Raw genomic sequence first — 21840 nt, forward strand, 5'->3', positions numbered from 1 at the left:
GGGCCAGTAGGACCACCAAGTCCAACCCCAGGTGATTTTTGTATCATGGAGACAGAGGCCTTAATCCTGGGAGCAAAAGATTTTTCTTTGACAGAATCCTTAAATTCAGCTGCTACCAGTCTTCCAGGGCTCATAGCAGAGGTTAACCGCTATGGTGTTACCTCAGCGGCACCAACCAACCGAGCTGCCATTATGTTCAAGCCCTGAGACTCGAGTATCTCTCCTACTATGTAGAGAAATCCACATATCTGACTTACCAGTAACAAGTTCCCTAGACTTAACCTTGTTAAAAGAATTCCATAGCCTTGTAGTCTTCAGATCAGTATCAGCATTATCAACTTACTAAATCAAAACTCTAAGTCCAAGAGGCTCTGCACTATCTTGGTTTAAGGAGGACCCAACTGAACCTCATCCTGGAAGGCTAGGATTAAAGCTGGACTTTAAGTCAGCACATAGATTCCTTGGGGAGCTTGGTGAAATGCTGACTCTAATTCAGTAGGTCCGGTTTGGAGCCCAAGATTTTGTGTTTGTAACTACATCCCAGGTGATGCCAATACTGTTGGTCCTTGGACCACATTTTGAGTAGCAAGAGGATAGCAGTTCTTAAAATTTGTCAGACTGTATTACCTGAAGCACTTGTTAAAATACAGATTCCTTGGCTCCAGCCTAGACCTGCTAATTCAGATTAACCAATTTTTCAGGTGACTTTGGCAGTTAGATAAATTTAAGAAATGCGGAGGTAGGGATCAGCACTGAAGTGGCATGGCCCCTAGGAGGTGAGGGGATGAGGCACCAGAGACAGCTGAGTGAGACTTGGGCAGATACCCACGGAAATGCCTTTGTTGCTCACCTCCTAATGGGGTGGGGGTTGGGTGGGTGGGTGGGTCTGAGCGCCCACTAGTGGTCACATCAGGTCAGGACTTGCCTCTGCGTTGCCGTCCTGCAGAGCCTCCGATTTCTTTCTCTAGTGCCTCTTGAGTGTTTATAGCATTTTCATGAACTGTAAATCAACCCCAGACCCTGTGAGCACAGACCTTCAGCACCGTTCCAAGTCAGAGTTCCCAAAAATGCCATTCATGAAGTGTTGGAGCCTGACAGATTCTGCTATGGTTCCGCCAAGGAATTGGCTCCTTATGCAAACAAAACACACAACCCAACACCGCATGGGAATCCAGTGGTTCTTGGAAGAGAAATGAGAATGGAGGGAGTGATCGCCTCTGTGGACTCTGAGTTTTTGTCCACTCTTTGAAACTTTTAATTTGATTCCTGTTGCTATCAACATGTCGACCTCCAGGGTGTGCTGATTCTCCTTTCTCACCAGCTCTAGCACAGACAAAAGCTACTAATTCATTTATTCATTCACTGGACATATCATTGTGCAGTTCATAATTGTCAAGTACCCGGCTAGATGCTGAGATTCAAAGGATCGAGTCGAGTAACATAAAGAGCTTATAACAGTGTCAGATATAAAGCAAGCGCTAAATCGTGAACTCTTCCATAGGCAGGGAAAAGGGAGATATTTTGCTGTAGTTAAGACTCAACCGATGGGGCTGCTTCATGCTGCAAGCGCTGACTTGTCTTTCTCCTTTGAACAGACTGACTCCATGTTACTTCAAGAAAGATTCTTTGAAAGAAGGAAATAAAAGACACAGATATAGTGTTTTTAAAAACATTTTTTAATGAAGAAATAATTCCATTCCAAAATATAGACACACAATTAAATAGTTTAATCACTTCAAAATATAACATGTCTCCCGGAGGTTCCAGCACGCACACACACACACACAAAACAATACTTAACAGCAATACAAAAAAACCCATACAATAGTAGTTTTGTTACAATACCAGTGAATATTGTGAAATCTTTAGTGTCTCTGAATTGGTTATTTCAAATGGTGTCAAATGACAGTAGTCATAATTAAAAACGTCTTACAGTTAATTAGCCTCAAGATAGAACATTTCTGATTTTTTTTTTCTCTTTTTGGTTCAAAAGTAAAAATGCCCTTTCTTCTGAGGACACAGTGGAGTTCTTGTTTGTGGCTCCTTGCGCGGAATCAAACCAAGGTGATTGCAGCAACCGAAGGTCGCCGTATTTACAAGGTCTATCTACAGTTAACAGCCAAGAACCAATAAGGGCGGACAAAGATGATCAAAATAAAAGCAGACATCAGTGCTAAATTATGATGCAACAGTTTGGCTCATGCATATAAGAAAATACATAGTATATCACAACAAAGGCCACACTCTTATGCAATTCAGTTCACATTACTACTTACAAATGAACCTTCCCTGCCTTATAGAGATCACTCGAGAATCCATTTTTCACCATCTCCAGCACATCTCTCTCTGACCAACTGAACTTACCCTGACTTGCGTCCTGACCAACCGCAACTAATTCCTGAATCTCATACAGCAGATTTTGCCCTCCCCCACTCCCTACCTCCCTCCTTCCCTCCCTCCACATGGCACCATGGGGGTGGTTGGCTGTGTTAGACCAGTGCTCATTAATAGGCCAACATCTCTGGTGGAGATGGATGTGCAATTTATTGTGGAACAAGAAAGAAACAACCCCTGTAAGATAAAACTATCTCATGGACAGGACAGGTGAAACTGTCTGGATTTGCACTTAGAACAGGCCCCAAAAGTAAATTTGGAGAGCCAAGGAAAGAAACCCCCCCAAAACCACAAAAACCCAAAACAATACACGCCATTTTGTCTCGGTTACAGGACAGGGGTGCTTGGGTCTGGTCTCAGTGCTGACGTGGAGCTAAGAGAAAGAAAAGGCGGCTGGTTAGTCAGGAACTGGTCATTGGCGGCAGTTTGCAGAGTCCTTGCAATGGCTTCTATGTTGCTAGTGACAACCGTGTCATGGAGTTGGCAATGAAAGCTATGACAAGGGGGAAGGTTATCAGCAAAACGGTTCGAACCTTAGACAAGCATTTTGATGTCAAAACACAGAGTGACAACAGAAGTCAGCTCAGTCCAGTCAGGGGCTGAATGCCACTTGCAGCATCTGAGTTCCGAGTTCCAGAACTATCTGGCTATGAGTTAGAGCTGACGGCAATGTAGGTAGCTGGGATGGAGTGGTTTTAAGTACTGAGTATGAGGCACGAGTGGCCACCTGCTCCATCTAGAGAGGTATGGTTTCACAGATGATGGGCGGTGGGAAGGAGATGAACGTTAAGATAAACCAACAAAACTCGTAATAAAATCCATCTGTGCAAAGAAATCTGAGAACTGTGCAGTTGTGCCCCTTTGGTGTAAGCCTGTTCTCGGGGACATTTGTCAGGCTGCTTCTCTGGGAGAAGTAGGAAGACACATATCAACGGACAGCGTGGGCTTCTTACTAACACCAACCGGGAACTTTGCTATCGCCGAGGCAAGCCATTTTGTTCCAAAGGGCAGCTAAGGACATGGTTTCTGACCAGATGCAGACACGCCCTCTGGAGAGGGACCCAGCAGGTGTCAGGATGTCTGTTCTCAGCTGGGCACACACCAACCACCACCTACGTGGGGGGTGGGAGAGGGTTTTGGCCAGCCCCGGGAGCAAAATCGAATTGCTGAAGCTTTGAGGTTGACTCAGAGCCTTTCTTGCTTATCCTGAACCAGGACTGTTTAGAGGTTCTATATGCAACTTTATTCTAAAGCAGTGGTTCTCAACCTTTAGCATGCATCAGGAATCACCTGGGGGGCTTCTTAAAGCGCAGATGGCTGGGCCCAATCCCCAGAGTTCCTGATGCAGCAGGACCGGGTTGGGGTTTAAGAATTTGCATTTCTAAATAAATTCCCAAAGTGATGCTGATGCTGCCAGTCCAAGGCCCCCACTTTGAGAGCCACTGTTCTAAATGACGTTCACTTCTTTCTTTTAAAGGAGACAGGAATTCCAGAGAAGCTGCGCATTTACGTATAATGTATTCAATACGTTGCCGGATTTTATTTTATCCAGTCGTACAACAAGTAGATCCTGTTGTCATTTCCCCAGAATCCCTAAGGGAGGTCTTTAATGCTCCCTGACAAGGGCCCTCAGAAAGGACCATCCACAGAGCCTTTCATTCTTCCTTCTTCGACTGTGCTTTTTGCCTATCAGCTTTTCGCTGAGGGCAAAATCCCAACTCCACTTAGAAGAGCCCGTTTCCTCTCCCATGACCACAGAAGGCTGCATGCAGAACACCAGGTAGCCAGCTAAGGCAATAAACATTCAGAAATAAAAGGAGAGTGAGCGTTTTCAAGCACACTTTAAGCCTGTACATTTAAAGCTGAAGGCCTCCAGACAACCTGATAGGGGAAGCTGTGGACGAGCGGTGTGGTTAGACATGCTCCCTAAAGCTGAAACGAGAGGGACGTGCCCTTGGAAGAGCAGAGACAACTTGAGTCCGTGTGGGGGTCGTATGGCACCTGTGGTTTATAAACAGCTTTAGCAACGAGTATTTCAAAACATAGTTCACAGTTTTTAAGAAGATCTGTGCTGATTTTAAAAACTAGAGTCTATATCATTTGAACGTTGCCTTTGTCTTTTTGAATATGATATCTATTTGGAAAAAATATTTACACTAAATTCTATGGCTGATTTGTTAGAGTATCTTGAAAGAAAACAACCCCAAGTTGGAAAGAAGCCCCAGAGACTGGATTATCCTGATGTGATGGTTCAAGTCATTGCTCACAGACACTGAGAGACAAATGCAGTCAGTACAGGCCAAGGACCCTTCTTGGCTTCCGGGCTCTGAGTCTGTATACTAAAGTACCAAATCCTTTGGGGTTAGTGTATAATTGCAAGTGGTTGTTCTTTTCCAATTGCTGCGGGGGGAAAAATGTACAGTGTATAATAAACTAGTTTGCTAAAATCCCAAAGAATTCAGAAATCAAACGTCTAGCTATAAACAGTATTAATATTGTCATTGTAAACGCAACAGGTTCGATAGCATGTGCAAAGGCTTAAAATGCTTGTTAATACTGCCATTGTGAGCAACAGCAGTGTGGTTTTCAGCTTGTGGGTTTTCCTTTTTCTCTCCGTGTGTGTGGTGGTGGCTGTTTTTTTGTTTGTTTCTAATCAGGGATGAGCCATGTTACAAAAGATGTAACTGATAAGTTAGCTTTGAAGAGGAATTAGAAGTCTTTTTTGTTTGTTTCCTTCTCAAAACACACAGCTATGAACTACAAATCTTAGAACAAAAAGTTAGCTGCGCTCTGGTCGGCAGAACGCGCCTCTAAGGGTGGGGGTCTGTCGGGAGTGGCTGCGCAGGGGGGCTCCTCTTGCGGCTGAGGCTGCTGCCCGGCGTGTCTTCTCCTCTCTGGGGGTGGGTGCGGGGCTCTCCTTCATCACCAGCTTTCGTGTTACCTTCATCATCTGTCTGACTATAGCTCGCCTGGGAATAAGGAACGTGTAACTTTTTTTTAAAAGATGAAAACTGTTCCCTAAGTTAGGGTTTCGAAGCTTAGGGGTCTCCCCAGCAACCCCTCCCGCCCTGCCCCGACACACATATATTCACACACTCTCTCTCCTCCCTTCCTCTGACAATCAGGAGCCAAGGTCCTGGGACATGGTGTGCCATTGCTCCTTCTGAAAGAGAGGACAGGAGTCCTTTGCGTTGGGTCTCTTGCTTAATGGGAGCTTGAGGCATCTGGAGGTCGAAGCAAGGCAAACGGAAATGTTTGTGCAGATGAGACCAGTAACCTACCATCAAAATGTCATGGTAATTAGAAAAAAAAATCCACTTTTGATTGTCCAAGCCCCCAGTTTCTGAAGTTAGGATGTGGCTGGCCAAGGAGAGTGGTGTACCGTCTGGGGGAGAGGGATGGAAAAGGGACAAATCCAAGATCTGAGTCTGCCAAATGGAGTTTTGGTGGATTCTTAAATTTAGTGTTAAATGTTACGTATACTGTATCTCTTCCAAAGACACTTGTTGAAAGGCAAGGTTTTACTCTGTTCACTGCTGTTAGTACCGATGACTGCATATTTATTTTCAAATAGCTTTTTTTTGAGCCAGAGGGTGGGTCTTTTATTTGTCGGGGTTCCAACCTCTGTTCCTTCCCCGCGTAGGGCTCTGCCCTGGCGGACACCTAATTGACTTGCAGCGGGGAAGCTGGCTTCCAGACCCTTGGATAAGAAATGCACAGCTTTGAGGCAATTTCTGGTCTTGTTGCATGGTCAGAAAGCCCAAACCAATTGATTTCCACAGCACAAACTGTTCTAAGATTTCAGCTCTATTTCTTGGCTACATCTAGAACTAGGATAGAACTAGCTGCAAAGATGCAGCTGGCTTTTGGATGGATCCATAAGGTGTTAAATACCTTTTGCCTAAGTGGCTGATTTCATGACAGGCTAGCTCATATCTAGAGTCCCGTGGAACCCCAGCTCGGTAGCCACACAATGTAGTAAATGGCAGAGGCCGCAACGGTTTCCATTTCTCACCACCAAACTGACAACAAAAGATGTCAACAGTGGCTTAAGAACTTTCAGAGTACTGAAATCTTTGGCTTTTCAGTAGAAGACCCAAATGCCACTTCTTATCTGAGTTTATGTCAAGGACATTTCATTAGTTTGTTTAAGAAAATATTTTTCTAGGAACTAGTGACTGATGTTTAAATAATGTGCAGAATAAAAATGATCCAACCGCGGCCACTAAGAGAAAGAAAATGCTGTGAAAGGAGAGGCTTGCTCCTTTGGGACTAGATCTGTTATAAAGGGAGTAGATGTTTTAAAAAATGGATCCTGGGAATTGTTTCCACTGTGGTCATCATGACTCAGGAGAGCACGGGCTGTGGCATTCTCAAATCCAAGGGGCGGAGACCAGAATACATAGTCAGTTACACTGATACAGCCTCAGAGCTCGTCAAGTATATTTCATCATAGGAGCTCTGCCATGATGTCTACTTGCTTAATCCTGATGCGAGGACTGAGACACGAGGTTGGTAATGCATGAGCTAGGATTATTCTCTGCAAGTTGATGTGTCATTTAAGAGAAGTAGATCCCTTTTTAAACTTAGCAGACAGAGCTGACTTTATGACCAGCTGTACTACAGACGTCTGGGAGTCCACAGCTGGGAAAGACTGTGTCACTGAAGTAGATACGAGCCCTTGGGCTCCTCCAGCCAGCCACTGGGAGAGGTGTATCTACTTGGAACTCTCATGGGGGACAGCTAAATGGCCATTAGCTGGAGCCGGAGACACCATCTACACTTACAAGACAGGGTAGCCAAAAGTGTATAAAATTTCTGCACCCGGCAGAGTCCTAGCTTTGTTTATAAAAATACAGAGAGCAAGGTAGTTCTGAGTCCCAGGCCGGGGGGCTTCCCCTACACTCACGTAGCAACTCCAGCAGCTCCCCAGGACTGAATAGCTTGTGAAGCAGTGAGCGCAGTGCCGGGCACGTACATGTGCACTCACAATAAATTATGGTGTGTCTGGCACCATGTTAAGCTCTTTATAAACTACATCCCAATGAGGACAACTCCACTACGAGGTAAGTATTATGTTATATGTTGTGCAGAGGGAACAGAAGTTCAGAGGGGTTTAATAATTTGTCAGGGTTAGGCGGCCACGATTTGGTGGCACCCCTATTGAAATTGGGGCCATCGGAGTCAGGCTCTGAGCTTTAAACCGTTAAACTCCAGTTGTCCTGCCAGTCAAGTGCCAGTCTCTCTACGCAGTCACGTGACTGATGATTTTCCATGTAAGTTGCTAGGCCCCAGGGGTTGGGGAATCACATGCCATGTAAATGATATTTTAAATTAAGCTGTATCTTGCTGAATTCCACAATGCATTTGAATTGGCTATTTCAAAGATAAAAGGCTGCAGAAATTGCCCCCTTTGTTTCACTTCTTTTGTTTTCTTTAGCAACACATGGTTTTGCCTTCACTTGTTAAGGTGCACACATTTGGTCTCTGGGTCCTGAACACAGCACGACTCTGAGGCTGGCCCAGCTCTGGATATGCTGAGCTCGCCTGGACTTTCCCTTGTCAAGTGATGGAGAAGCTGCAAAGTCAGGTGCTGTTAGGGACCGGTGATGGGACCCTCCAGTCCTGGAGGATTTCTGGGGCATCTCTGGTGTTATAGAAGTGTCTGTGCCAATTTTCCTAATTAATAGAGTAAAAAGTCAATTCCCAAGGTTGTCTGCCAAGTCTCCCCTGGGTTCTAATGAAATGCTCCATAGGTCGGGATGATTCTTTGACTTCAGGAGGAAAGGAGGATATTTCTGACACAGGAACACAGAAACACCTAAGACAGAGTGGTTGTGAACTGAGGTTACTAGTTATCAGAATTCAGTGTACGGTGGCCACGTTTCCTCCTAAATAAGACAGTACTTACTTGAGAGGAGAGTGATAAAAGGATATTGTATTCAACCTTGCAAGCTGACCTGCGGGTGACAAAGGACACAAACAAGAAAGGTGACATGTCAAGTCTGTGATGCGGTCAAGCTGGTGAATTATTTGGTTGGAAGCCATGCAAAGGACAGAGAGTGAGAGTTCAATGGATGAAAACAGCATTCTGACCCGTCAGGGAACCATATGCTCACAGAAGAATCAAGGAACGCCACTTCAGCCTTCTCTAGGGCATATGCCTTGAGTGGGGATACACAGGCCTACTATCGTCTCCTACACCTTTTCTTTACCTTTCCCTTGAAGTTGCTGGGCATGTAAAGGAGAGAAGGGGCTTAAGATTAACCAGAGATGGCAAAGACTCCAATTGCACCTTAAGCTATTAGTAGCATTTCCCTTCATTTTATTCATAGAAGGTTAAATTTAATATGATTAATATATAATTAATATAAATATAATATAATTAATATAATTATAATATAATTAATATAATATAAATAAATATAATTTAGTATTTTATACGAAATGACTATCCCCTGTTAAAAAAACAATTGGGAACTTCAGTGACTGTTGTCACCAACATCCAGAAACCAATATGGGCTCGAAGAGGGAGGCCTAACAGGCGCCACTAACAGCATGAACCACAATACTGATTATTTGACCACATCCCTCTTTCCCTCTCGGCAGCAGAGCCAAATAAAACTCGTGTAGGAATGCCATCCCTCAGCACTCCCAGAGACACCCTGGCAGCCTCACCCAGGCTAATTTCCTTCTGTGGATGGGCCATAGATGTGGCAAAGAGCATTCTCCATGGTTCTCCACTTCTGGAAACTTTTTCTGTAGTGTTGAAGTGTGGCTTTACCTATATATATAGTCACTGATTTTTTTCTTTTTTGGGGGGGTGGGGATGGGGTATGATGAGGCCTTCATTTTAGCTGTTTCTAAAATACGGTTGTTAAACTGAAAAGGCTAATGGGGCATCCAAACAGGCAAAACCTTTGTTTTATATTGTTGGGATGGGGTTGGGACGCTTCAGTTTCTCTCTTGCTACATTCTTCTTGGGAAAATATTTTTAAAACAATTCATAAATATATTCTGAGAAGTAGAGATAATGTATTCTATCTGCTTCTCTTTCCTTCACTAACGGAGTAAGAGAGAGCCACTGCTCATCTTAAAAATATGGAGGAGGCTTGTCTGGCCACTGGACAGAAAGCCCGACATGAAGAAATATCCCATGGGTCCTGGTCGGGGGGGCAGTAGGTCTCAACCAGGCAAACATCCCTGAGCTCCCAGAACCTCAAGAAAACACCTGTGAATCACAGGGAAGAGAAACACACAAGCAAGACCAATAGGGCAGTAAAAAGTCTCCATGGGGAAAATGTATCCCCTTTGGGATGACTTACTAATTACGCTTATTCCCAGTTGTGTGTGTTATGTTTGGTGAATTCTCAGCTTGATTAATAACATACCCCAGTATATACGACAATCTGTCCATCCACATCCTGCTGAACGCAGGGCCTACAATTCCTCTACCTTTCTTAGAGAGATGTGATACTCTCCTACTGACTTATTTTGACATGAGGTGGGCAGGGAAGGCGGCTGAGGACAAAGGATTCAAGGGAAGAGATATATTTATACTTACTCAGTTTCTTCAGGCCTTATTCTTTACATTTTCTTTTTTTAATCTAAGAGAAATTGCATCTTTCCCAATGATCTTAGAGAAGTATAAATCGTTAGTCACTATGTTTCCCCTAAAGGGACAAGGTCTTTTTCACTTTCCAGATCAGAATTTCTAAGAATTCATGGTGAACAGTATAGCTCTAAGAAGTATTTAAAATTTTACAACTGCTTAGAATATGTGGCTTAAGGAATGCAATCAGAATATTTTGGAGAGGGGTGCCTGGGTGGCTCAGTGGGTTAAGCCTCTGCCTTTGGCTCAGGTCATGGTCTCAGGGTCCTGGGATCGAGCCCCACATCGGGCTCTCTGCTCAGCAGGGAGCCTGCTTCCTCCTCTCTCTCTCTGCCTGCCTCTCTGCCTACTTGTGGTCTCAGTCTGTCAAATAAATAAAATCTTAAAAAAAAAAAAAAAGAATATTCTGGAGAGGGAGGGTGGAAGAAAGGAGAAGGGACGGATTTTCTCAGTGATGTAAAAGACCCAGCTACCGAGGGGTGGGGTGCTGGGGTTAGGCCTGGCTGCCCATACCTGGTAGGCCTCATCTTGTAACTTCTGTTTCAGGTACTCCTCCATCTTGAGCTCATTCTCCAGCTGCCGGACTGAGTCGTTTTCATAGTTCTCATCATCTGGCCGCACGTAGGGGTCCCCGTCTTCTGAGACCCTGGGAACAGACCACAAATGGTGTTTAGGAGCAAATCTTAAACGTAGGAGTGGAATGCATGTGTTAGCTGTGGTTTTTGGCCCCAATTAACTGAGTCCCCGAATTCTCTTCTTGGCTTCAATTCACTTCAATTCAACATCTTCTGTTACCTAACAGATAATTAAAAAAAAAAACAAAAAAAAAAACCCCAAAACCCAAAAAAACCAAAACACAAACGTTGGAAGTTTGGAGAAATGAATGATCAAGGCATTCTCATATGTAATTTTTCTAAGGCATTCTGATGATCCTTGGTCATCTGTGTTTTCCTCTGGTTTACAGAAGTGAATTGCCTTTAAAGCGTTTGTGAGTCTTAGAAGAGGTGGCCTTATCTTTGGAGAGGATATAGTTTTCCCAATCTGCGGGCTTTTTAATTTTTTTAAAGATGGAATCCAAGAACACTTTCTATAAGGAAAGTGAGCCCTCTAGTGAAATAATGATTAAGGACATTTGTTCATAATTTACCCCCTCTTTGTGCTGGGACATGCACCCATGTACTTTATTTTTTACAGTAGATTAAGTCTTAGAATAATCAGCTCATGGGTGTCAGGGAGGTCATACTTGAACCCACAGCTCTTGATCTTAAAAAATTCATACTAGTTCTGAATCTAAGAAATCATCTCAAATTGTTCAATTCTATCATGAGATAAAGAGCAAAGAATGATCTCATTCACTAATGTGTGACTCTATTCGCATCTCTCCATCCCCGTTTATAAAAACCCTTTCTGAGACTAAACATAAATTCACTACCTAAATCATATGATTAAAATACTCTCAGAGTAAAACCCGGTGTCTGTTTACATTGGACAGATATTAAGACATGCCCTAAAGTGAAGAGGGCGATCAAGTAGAAGTTTCTGAGCTGGAACTTAAATGCCACTGTTCATGTTTATTTATATCTGTACAACATGTTCTCATTATTTTTAGAGGTTTGGGGCCAGCCTAAATAGGACTGCGAGGCCTCTGTGAACTTTCCCTTCCCAAGTCCCGCAGCCTGGTGGTAGCTGATACTGTCACCAGAATGCTGGGGACAGTGGAATGGGGTAGATTTAGCTACAGTCTTGGATTTTTGGATTAGAACAAGAAAACTTCAGGTAAGCACATGTAAATGCTTCATTCTGAAAAATCAGAGAGGTTACTTACCAGACTACACTGCCAACAGTTAATTCACCATTTTCAATAAGAAGCAAATCAGATAATTCTAAATTATAGAGGAAAGGACAGGAAAGCAAACCAAAAGGAAAAGCAGCAGCCTACTGCTACTTAAAGTTATGTTAGAACTGTTTTGTTTGCATCTCCCCGTCTGCCTGTTCACCACCCCGCTTTCCAACCACATCTCTTTATAGTTCCCCATTACTACTGGTCTACTCACTACTTGGATTGAGACCCAAAACACCAGAAAGGCCTCTGGTTCGTTTCTTCTTTGGGTCCTGAAAATGGCCAGTTTACTTTTGTAGACTAGTCTACAGCATTTTTCACATTAAGCACCATCACCTTCCTGGTCTGTAATGCTCGGGGAACCCCTTTGTAACCCTCCGGTGAGCCTCTCTGTCCACCTTTCCCACAGCTACCTGAGCCCCCCTCTCTTGCAGGCTCCCCTTGCTTCCCAGCCTTCCTTCCCACCCACGCTGGGTTCAAGCAAGCCCATCCTAGGGCCTCCCCCTCTGCTTCTCAGCTTTGGGTTCCTAGGCCTGTCTGCTTTGAGTTTGAGCTGATCCAGGGACACAGACAAGTCTAGAGGGGATGTCACGGGTTCTGCTGCTTTCCGTCAAGCCACAGAAGCCTAATTGGATGAAAATCTTTGCAAAATGCCTTTCAAAGGTCAGATTTACACATACTCAACAAGTCCACCAGATTGGATTTCTTTATAATGAGGCTTTAGACATTCATTGATTGCAATCCCAGGTGCTTAAATAACATTGTTCACACCCATTCTGAAGAGAGGCCTCTCCAGCATCACCTGGTCCTCTACGGGCAAATACAGTACATTTAGAAGGTAGGATGATTTATCTCCTGAGCGAGTCTGTGAGTCCCGAAAGGCAGAGAGGGATTCCTTAATACTATTTTGAGTACACCTAGCCCCGTGCCTTGGGCGTGCCAGGCTCTCAACAAGTACCGGCTGGTTTTGGTTATGGCTATTCTGGGTAGTATGAAGGCAGAAAAGTCCCAATACCCAATTTTTTAAATTTATTTTTTATTTTTTTTTATAAACATATAATGTATTTTTATCCCCAGGGGTACAGGTCTGTGAATCGCCAGGTTTACACACTTCACAGCACTCACCATAGCACATACCCTCCCCAATGTCCATAACCCCACCCCCCTCTCCTGACCCCCCTCCCCCCAGCAACCCTCAGTTTGTTTTGTGAGATTAAGAGTCACTTATGGTTCCAACACCCAATTTAATGTAGCATCCATCCTTCTACCTTATCTGGCAGAAAAAGAAAACTTCATCATCCCTTTCTGAAATAAAGAATGAAGCAACCACGTTTCTATTTTCCTGTATTGTCTACAGAGTGTTGTGTTCCTGAGAAAGACCCCCCCCCCCCCAGCCCAAGATACTCACACGTCACTGCGCATGGTGCTGGGGGGGGTGCTGCCGTGGAGGTACCCAGGTTTCCGGGCATGGATTTGTGCTAGAAAAGCCTTTTCCGAGGTGGGCGATGGAACCAGATCCTCAAACTGAGTTCGCGTAAATTCAGAATCCACGTTACTCTCTGTTTCACTCCCCACCTCTATTAGGTACCATGGAAGAAATGAAGAATGACTTAGATTTTTTTTTTTTTTTTAGTGATTGGCAAATAAGAGGGCTGCTGGGCTTAACATAAGTCAGCCTGTGCTGTGGAAAACATTAACCAGTTGTGGTACATAAGTCAGGTGAGTTTATTATCTTTTTTTTTTCCAAAATGCCATTTGATGTTGACATGAATTTCTAGAAAATCATTAGGTATATACAATATATACAATATATACGATATTGTCTTTTTTAATCTTAAACATATTGAGGAGTTTCTGTGTCCTGACTGAATTAATTTCTTTTTTTTTTTAAGATTTTATTTATTTATTTGACAGACATGGATCACAAGTAGGCAGAGAGGCAGGCAAAGAGAGAAATGGGGAAGCAGGCTTTCTGCCCAATGCGGGGTGCTCGATCCCAGGACCTTGGGATCATGACCTGAGCTGAAAGCAGAGGCTTTAACCCAGTGAGCCACCCAGGTGCTCCAGAATTAATTTCTTTTTTTTTTTTTTTAAGATTTTTATTTATTTATTTATTTGACAGAGAGAGATCACAAGCAGGCAGAGAGGCAGGCAGAGAGAGAGGAGGAAGCAGGCTCTCCGCTGAGCAGAGAGCCCGATGCGGGGCTCGATCCCAGGACCCTGAGATCATGACCTGAGCCGAAGGCAGCGGCCCAACCAGCTGAGCCACCCAGGCGCCCCCAGAATTAATTTCTTAATACATCTGTTTTGCCCCTTCTACAAAAGTCTTCATGAGAACTGCTGTTACTTTTGCTTACTATTACTTTATGATTTTATTTATTTATTTGACAGGCAGAGATCACAAATAGGCAGAGAGGCAGGCAGAGAGAGAGGAGGAAGCAGTCTCCCTTATGAGTAGAGAGCCTGATGCAGGGCTCTTTCCCAGGACCTGAGATCATGACCTGAGCTGAAGGCAGAGGCTTAACCCACTGAGCTACCCAGGTGCCCCTTACTATTACTTTAATACAGGAAATATAAAACTAAGATAATATATTTATTTAATATCTCAAAGTATTGTGAGTATAAACTGATAGTATTTGAAGCTTCCACAATGAGAACAACGTTTTAGTCACCATGCGCTAGGGCTGTGGGTAGATGCCATTAGTTGTGATGTATTAACTACTGCCATTTTTATCCTACTTGGTAATCTTAATTTAGACTAGCAGCAACAATGTTTATTACTTTAATTCTTATTATAGAGGCTTTAAGAAACCTAAATCCAGAATCTTTTTAATATTGAAGTTATATTTCTTTTTTTATATATAATTTTTATTTATTTATTTGACAGAGAGAGAGAGAGAGAGCACAAGCAGGCAGAGTAGCAGGCAGAGGGAGAGGGAGAGGGAGAAGCAGGCTTCCCGCTGAACAAGTTGCTGGACATAGGGCTCAATCCCAGGATCCCGGGATCATGACCTGAGCCGAAGGCAGCTGCTTAACCAACTGAGCCACCCAGGCACCCCTTAAAGTTGTATTTCTTATAATTGTTTAATCTCAAACTTAGTGACTGTCAGACAACTATCTTGCTGGGAGGCTAAAGGAACAGATGAGATGTATTAGTAACTGGTAAAATATTTATCTGCATAGTCATGCTGTTAAAGTTTTAAAAACTGTGTAGTATTATTAGAATAAAGAGTCCCTCTCAATGTCATGCTCTTTATTTTCTGGAAAGATCTTTCTTTGGACATATTGCAAAGGTAAATTTCCATTTAGCCTCATTCAAATAGCCATGCATTCCCAATGAACAGAGTTTAAATGAGTAAATAAAATATTTGACTTTAAGAAATAACTTTAGCATCATGTCACTTTGGATCATGATATTATACCTTACAAATATCAGATATTACAAAAACTAGGTTTACGAGTCAATTTTGGTATATTTCTTTATTCCTCTCTGTATTTTTCAAACTTTCTGCATTGAGCATGTATTAACCGTCTTCCAATCAGTGAAATATAAATAGCACTAAAAAGTCTGAATATACCAACAAAGTATCACATAGATCTGTAGTATATCTTTTCCTACTTGACAATGAGATCTCTAACAGAGGCCCCTAGCACTTATTGGTACCTCTGCAATGAGCGGACAGCCTAGAGGGGACTGGGGACTCACCCGAATTCAGCTCTTTCACGAGAGAGGACATGGTGTTAGTGATGGAATCTGCAGCAACTAGTAAGTCATTCCTTAAATTTCTTCTTGAACCTTGAGTGAAGAAGAAATGATAATTTAAAAAAACAGAACACAGCTTGTCCTCCCCCCCCCAAATTTTTATGCAGTTTATCATTTACATTGATAATCCTGAAGCAAGAGAACTTCAAAGACTTCTCCTTTTCAGAAGTGCTTTGATTCATTTTCTGAAACAATACATTGTACTTAGGGCAGTGGCCACAGATGACAGAGGGGTTCATTCAACTTACTGTGCAAATCAGGACAAGTTTGCGAGCGAAAGGGGCTGGCCATAATAATAAGACTAGGTGACCTGCCATAAACTGGGATGGTCCCAGGTCAGCTAGTATCTATAGCCGCCTTTTTTAAGGAAAACTCACACAGATGTAAAGTCTGGTTTTGCCGGGAGAGCTGCATCTTGCCAGCTGCTGCTACTGTTTCTGCCATGACCTGGTGGCCAGCACACCGGATTCTGATCTCCATCACCACAGCCTCTGTTTCTCATCAGGGCTCCTGGAGTTCCCCCTACCTACCATTATAGGTGTCTCTGGGGAGTGGGAACCCTCTCCACCAAATGCCCCGGAGTGTGGGATGGGGTGGGGATTCTTGCCCCTGCTGCGAGACCTGGGCAGAAGGTGTACATCTGGGACTTTGAATTCCAACTTCGACTATGATTTTTCATGGCGGACAAAGATTACGATGAGGTTTCAGGCACACAAAGGGTTAAATGGGTGTCTGTGGACTGGCTTGGGTGTGAGGTAGAGATGGAACAGAGGGCTCCATAACATCTTGGAAAAAAAGGGCTCAAGATTCCGAACACCTGACTTGTAGATGAAGTCACAAAGCATGAGCTCTTTATGAGCTAGGGGCTGCCCCTAAGCCATGACAGCTCTTCTGGTAATTTCTCCGGAAGTAAACCTCAATAGGTAAAATAATAAATATATGTAAATTAAAAAGTCAAGAGTCAGATAAAACAATGATAATTGAAAGCTCATTTTGGTTAAAAATGCTGTAAATTTCTTCAAGATGAGATTGAGAGAAAGGACTTTTTTTCTTCTAAAAATTAAAAAAAGTTTATTTTGTATAACTTATTTTCTTTTTCAGAAGAAAAAGTCCTCTTATGGATCTATTCTTCTCTCGCAGAGTAGACAGTACATCATTCTCTTCCTTTAAAATGTAAGATTTTATCCCCATACGCAATGCATGAGTGTCTCTTTCCTCATACTCTTGCAATCTCTGCCTATTATTAAAGTTAATTTTTTTAATCTGCTAAGCGAGAGGTGATATTTGTATTTCTACAACAGTTTGTGAGATTGGACATCCTTTTATATCTTTATTGGCAATTTATAATGCTTCTTCTGTCCATATCCTTCACCTGTTTCTGTTTCAGGACTCTTACTGATCTCTACATGCTTTATGTGGCACTACAGTCGTGAAACTCAATTGCCACATACTCTGGAAATGTCTTCCTCAGTCTATATTTTTGTCTTTTGACTTTATTTATTTATTTATTTTTGCCTTAAAACTAGTAATCGAATTTATCTCCCTTTTCCTTAGATCTCTATGTGAGGACCTGGAAAGTTGTTCATGATATACTGCTAACCTAAAGAAAATGCAAACTGCAGACCAAAATACAATGCATGGTCTTGTTTGAGTGAAAAAGAAGAGTAGGTGTTTGTAAAAATTACGTATAATCATATATAAATGAAAAGCTGAGAAGGACCAAACTGTCTAATAGTTTGGGAATGAGACTGGCAAGGTGAGGGTCCCGTAGGAAGATTTTTTTTCTTTTTTCCGAACTTCCTGTAGATTTAAAAAGCGATGGCAAAAAAAGTTTCACAGGGGGGTTAACGTATTTCCAAAGGCACAAAACCGCTTGCCTTGCGGACCCTGTCCCTACCCCTGGTGTGTGAATGGAAAACGCAGCAGGTGGGAGAATACGGTTGTATTTATCACTCTTGGGGCTTCTCCACTGACTGTGGAGGCTGAACCCCAGGGCCCCACGTTACAGAGGCTGGAGGGCAGCTGTCAAATGATGGAGCGACCGCTTGATCGCCGCGGGGCTCCATCCCACTTTGGCTGGGTCAGTTTAACCTCAATCTTGAGTTTGCTTTAACACCAAGAGAAGAAAGCAGGAAATAAGATCTTTCGGAATTTTAAAATGGATTCCATTTATAAAGTCTCCTGGGATACCGGTGAAAGGATTTCCCTTCCCTTAATGCGCACAGACTCCTAAAAAGTGGAGCCGGGCTAGAGAAGCCGAAGGAACGGAAGACGGTAAAGTGAGAAACTGACCCGCCTAAGGAGTTTCCAGACCAGTCGGGACGAGGGCCACGCGGGCCGAGCCGCTCGGGGGCTCTGATGAACTCCACCCGCCCAGCACACCGCGGGCTCCCAACTTGCCGCGGAGGGAAGCAGAGCGCGGCGACAACCAGTGCCCGCCACTTACTTTGCGCAAACGCCTCCTGAACGTCTCCCCCGACCCCCGTGAGGGAGTCCTGAGGGGTGTGCGACGGGCTGGAGCAGGCGGACGCGGAGCGCACCGGCATGGGGATGGGCCGGCTGATGGTGTGGCTGGGGGAGGAGCGAGGAGAACCTGCCCCCTGCGTCTGGAGAGACAAGGCAAGTCATTAACGGGTTTTCCCAAAGCCTCAGGCAAAGGTTAAAAACAGTAACCTTGATGATTCCCCAGCAGGAGGACGCCCGGGGTCATGCAGACGGTAATCCTAAACCTGAGTTGCCAGGGCACATAATTCAGGACCACATGGCTATAGTCTGGAGTTTGGGTTACATATTGGAAGTTAAGAATATTAGTAGAGGACTGTTCTATAGGACGGGAGATGTGTGCCCGCGGAATGAGGCTACTGGTAAGCGGTGATAATCACAAGGTGTGTCTGTTTCCTCTTTGAGGGAAGTTCCGTGTAGAACAAAAAGACATTTCAGGATAGAGTTTGAAATATAAACTAGGAGACTCTTGGGGATGGATGTGGTTTGTATAATTCCTAAATTTTCAATCTCTCTGTCTTGGCATGATCTTTAGAGGATAATTTATAGGTCAGATCATGCCACGTAATATCGTGCATATTGAGTCTCCAATTAAGGATCAAATGAGGCACAAATTGTTTAATCCCTATTTTGGGGCAAAAGTTCACTTTGTCAAATTGCTCTGTGACTTGATTCAAATGGGGAAGAGAGGAGAACTCTCGGTTTCTAATTTTTGGCTACTTTAGGGATTTTTGGCCACATTTTCTGTAGGGAATGTCCTTCTCTGTGTCTATGAAAAAGCAGTTATTTTAGCAATAAGAACAGTGAGATTTAAAAGTGAGTAAGGAAAAAAAGTAGAAAATAACGAAAAGCCATTTCTGTCTGTACTACAGTCCTAGGTATGAAACCGTTCACACCTTGAATTTCACAGCTTTGTTTCTACAATGAGGTTTCTTGGAAAGCTTTCCCGTGTTATGATAATTAGTCTACAAAGGAAGCCAGTCATGAGTAAGAAAATGCGGTGCGACCCTCATGTGCATTGGGTGTTCACATAAACTCCATTCCAGTCTGTTGGGTCTGGCCAGGGAGACGGAAGACTCTTTCACAGCAAGACCCAGAGACTGACCATCAACGCATTCAGACCCAGTGGCATGCCCCATGAGAGCAGTGCTCTGGACTATTCGATTTAGACTTTGCTGTGGGGTCTGCTTGCAGTTAAGACACACAACATCAGTTCTGGAAAATGCCATGCTGTTAGCTTTCTGGGGCTCAGCATCACACACAAAAGTCAAATCTATAAATTGAGAAAAATCTAGAATTAGAAACGAGGCAAAAGAGAACAGAGCAGAGCAAAGAACTCATGTGACGCTGATGGGTTGGGGATGCCACTCTTTCACTCTCAACAGTACCTTGAATGGTCTGTCCGGGCCCAGGGAAGAGTGTAACCCGTGGCAGCCTGTGGCCCCAGCCTGCTCAAGGACGCGTCTGATTTCCCCCAGCAGACTTTGCCAGCTCAGTCTCATTAACCACGAAACCTCCGCTTCTGAGCTACCGTGGTATCCTCCTGTTCCCCACACTGATAAGAAATGACTTCACTTTTTCGTCGCGCTTTGCCAGGTAGAGTGGTTTTCATGTGCCTCCCCATTGATTTCTCTCCACGACCAACCATACTAGGCATCATTACTCTAAACGTGCAAGTGTGGGTCGCAATGCCCAGAGAGGTAAAGAGGATGGCTGGGGGAGGTTGAGCGGGAGAGCCTGGGCTAGGGTCAGATGCACAGATGCTCTGAGCACAGATGCTCTGGCTACCCTGGAATGCAGGGGCCTGGCTGTGTTTGGGCTACTGAGGGGCCCTCAAAGGAGTTCCTCTGCCCTGAGCCAGGCGGGGCCCCTGGCAGGCTTCTTGCCCTTACCGGTTCTTTTCCTCAAGGACCAGTCACACAGCAGGGAAGAGGGACTGGGATGGGAAGTTGGACAGAGGGGTTCAAGGAAGGAGGCTCCTCTTGGCTACGCAGCTGGGTTACCCCCTCAATTCTGGGGAACCAGACCCTCTTCTGGGGTAGGAGTTTCCTGATAATAATAGTAGTAGTAGTAGTAGTAATAGTAGTAATAATAATAATAATACAATGGCACTTTTTTATGTAACTTACAGTGGCCAGAGCACTTTTACATACATTGTTTGTAAAACATTCTCCTCATTATTGGAGCTAGGAATGATAGTTGCTTATATTCGGATAGGAGTTTGCCATCTATAAATTAATTTAACCCCAACTATTTCACTTCATCCTCCTAGCAACTGTATGAAGTATTATATTCCCATTTTTCAGGTTGCCAACTGAGGCTCCATTTTTCAGGTTAGCCAACTGAGGCTCAGAGGTGGTAACGGTTACCCGAAGCCTCCAAGCCAGAGAATGGCAGAAACAAAGTGGATCCCCCTTTCATCTGCAAGCCTGGGGCTTTCCCACAGCCCCACAGTCACTTCTGAGGACCAAAGGCATCAGGACCACCCATTGCAGGCTTCACTAACGAGAAAGGTTTAGCAGCCTGAAGCTGAGAAGGTGCAGGGCCTGGCCCCATCCGTGGTGTTGGAGTAGCAGCCTAGGGCTTCTGGCTGGGTTGGAGGATACCTTTCAGTTGCCCGGTTGAGGTAGCGGGGAGAGTGTGAACTGCGGGCTGTTTATCAATCACTGCAGAAATGCAGGTGCAAATCTCTTATCTGCAAATCTGAAATCCAAAAAGCAAAGTACTTTGTTTCATAAGGATTTGAAGCTGTGTATATGCTCCCTGCGCTGCAAGGCCTTTCTAAAGCCCGAGAGGTTCTGACTCCTGGGACCTGTCTGGAGCCAGTGACTTCAGATGTGGGGCTGTGGGTGTGCATTTCAGTATTTTAATGGCTATCCTGGTGCTGCTTGCCCCCGTTAGTTTGGCTCTCCAGTACAGGGAGCCCACGGGGCTGCCTGCGCCCCCCACCCCGCCACCCCCGCCTTGGGCAATAACCTGGTCCTTGGAACCTTCCTGTCTGTAAGTCTCTTACCTCCCCTTCTGCTCATGCCCTGAGCTTTCCGCTGTGCTTGAGGCATTTCCACTCCCAATGCTCCCTGCTTTGTACTGCCTGGTCTCCAAAATCAGCTTTCCCCACTTCTTCCTGCCTGCTTCCTTCCTTCAAAGCCCCTATTAGTGGTTCTGTGTTAAGAGACAAATAATTGGGGTGCCTGGGTGGCTCAGTGGGTTAAGCCGCTGCCTTCCGCTCAGGTCATGATCTCAGGGTCCTGGGATCGAGTCCCGCATCGGGCTCTCTGCTCAGCAGGGAGCCTGCTTCCCTTCCTCTCTCTCTGCCTGCCTCTCTACCTACTTGTGATCTCTGTCTGTCAAATAAATAAATAAAATCTTTAAAAAAAAAAGAGACAAATAATTGACTGTAGTTATGTGTTAAGGGAAAAACAATAGACTGAATCTAAATTACACCGCTGTGTGAGTGACGGAGAGCCACCATCTCCTAAATGAATCTCTAATTGGTGCAATTTCAAGCAGTCTGATTGTGTGAGGACTAAGTGGAGATTCTGTGCTGGAGACACGATTCACTGGCATCTTCCCTGCAACGCCCAATACCCACCGTGTGTCCAGACTCTGGGGAGGGGAGGGTCCTGGCTCCCTGGGGATCATGTCTCTTTGTCTGGACACTGTCCAGTTTGATGCATTTCCTGGGGCCTACTGCTGGGAATGCCATCTCTGGCCTTCCTTCCAGCTCTC

At 44.3% G+C, this 21840-nt stretch overlaps 1 protein-coding gene across 29 annotated transcripts in view; it reads right to left on the minus strand.

Moving 5' to 3' along the window:
• Window positions 1-1655: 1655 nt before the first annotated feature.
• Window positions 1656-21840, minus strand: part of DTNA (dystrobrevin alpha) — a 369466-nt gene continuing 349281 nt past the window's right edge. For 17 of the 29 annotated variants that reach the window (XM_047696397.1, XM_047696399.1, XM_047696400.1 and 14 more), the window contains 5 exons: window positions 18056-18215; window positions 15553-15642; window positions 13255-13423; window positions 10520-10652; window positions 1656-2767 (listed from right to left, as the gene is read on the minus strand). In XM_047696397.1, the coding sequence (XP_047552353.1) occupies window positions 2627-2767; window positions 10520-10652; window positions 13255-13423; window positions 15553-15642; window positions 18056-18215 (693 nt within the window). In that variant the 3' untranslated portion in view covers window positions 1656-2626. Of the gene's footprint in view, window positions 2768-3533; window positions 5364-8305; window positions 8355-10519; window positions 10653-13254; window positions 13424-15552; window positions 15643-18055; window positions 18216-21840 lie in introns of those variants that run through there. The other 12 variants (XM_047696408.1, XM_047696422.1, XM_047696411.1 and 9 more) reach the window with 3 other exon arrangements.

Source organism: Lutra lutra, chromosome 12 (assembly GCF_902655055.1).
Source record: "Lutra lutra chromosome 12, mLutLut1.2, whole genome shotgun sequence".
NCBI lineage: Eukaryota > Metazoa > Chordata > Mammalia > Carnivora > Mustelidae > Lutra > Lutra lutra.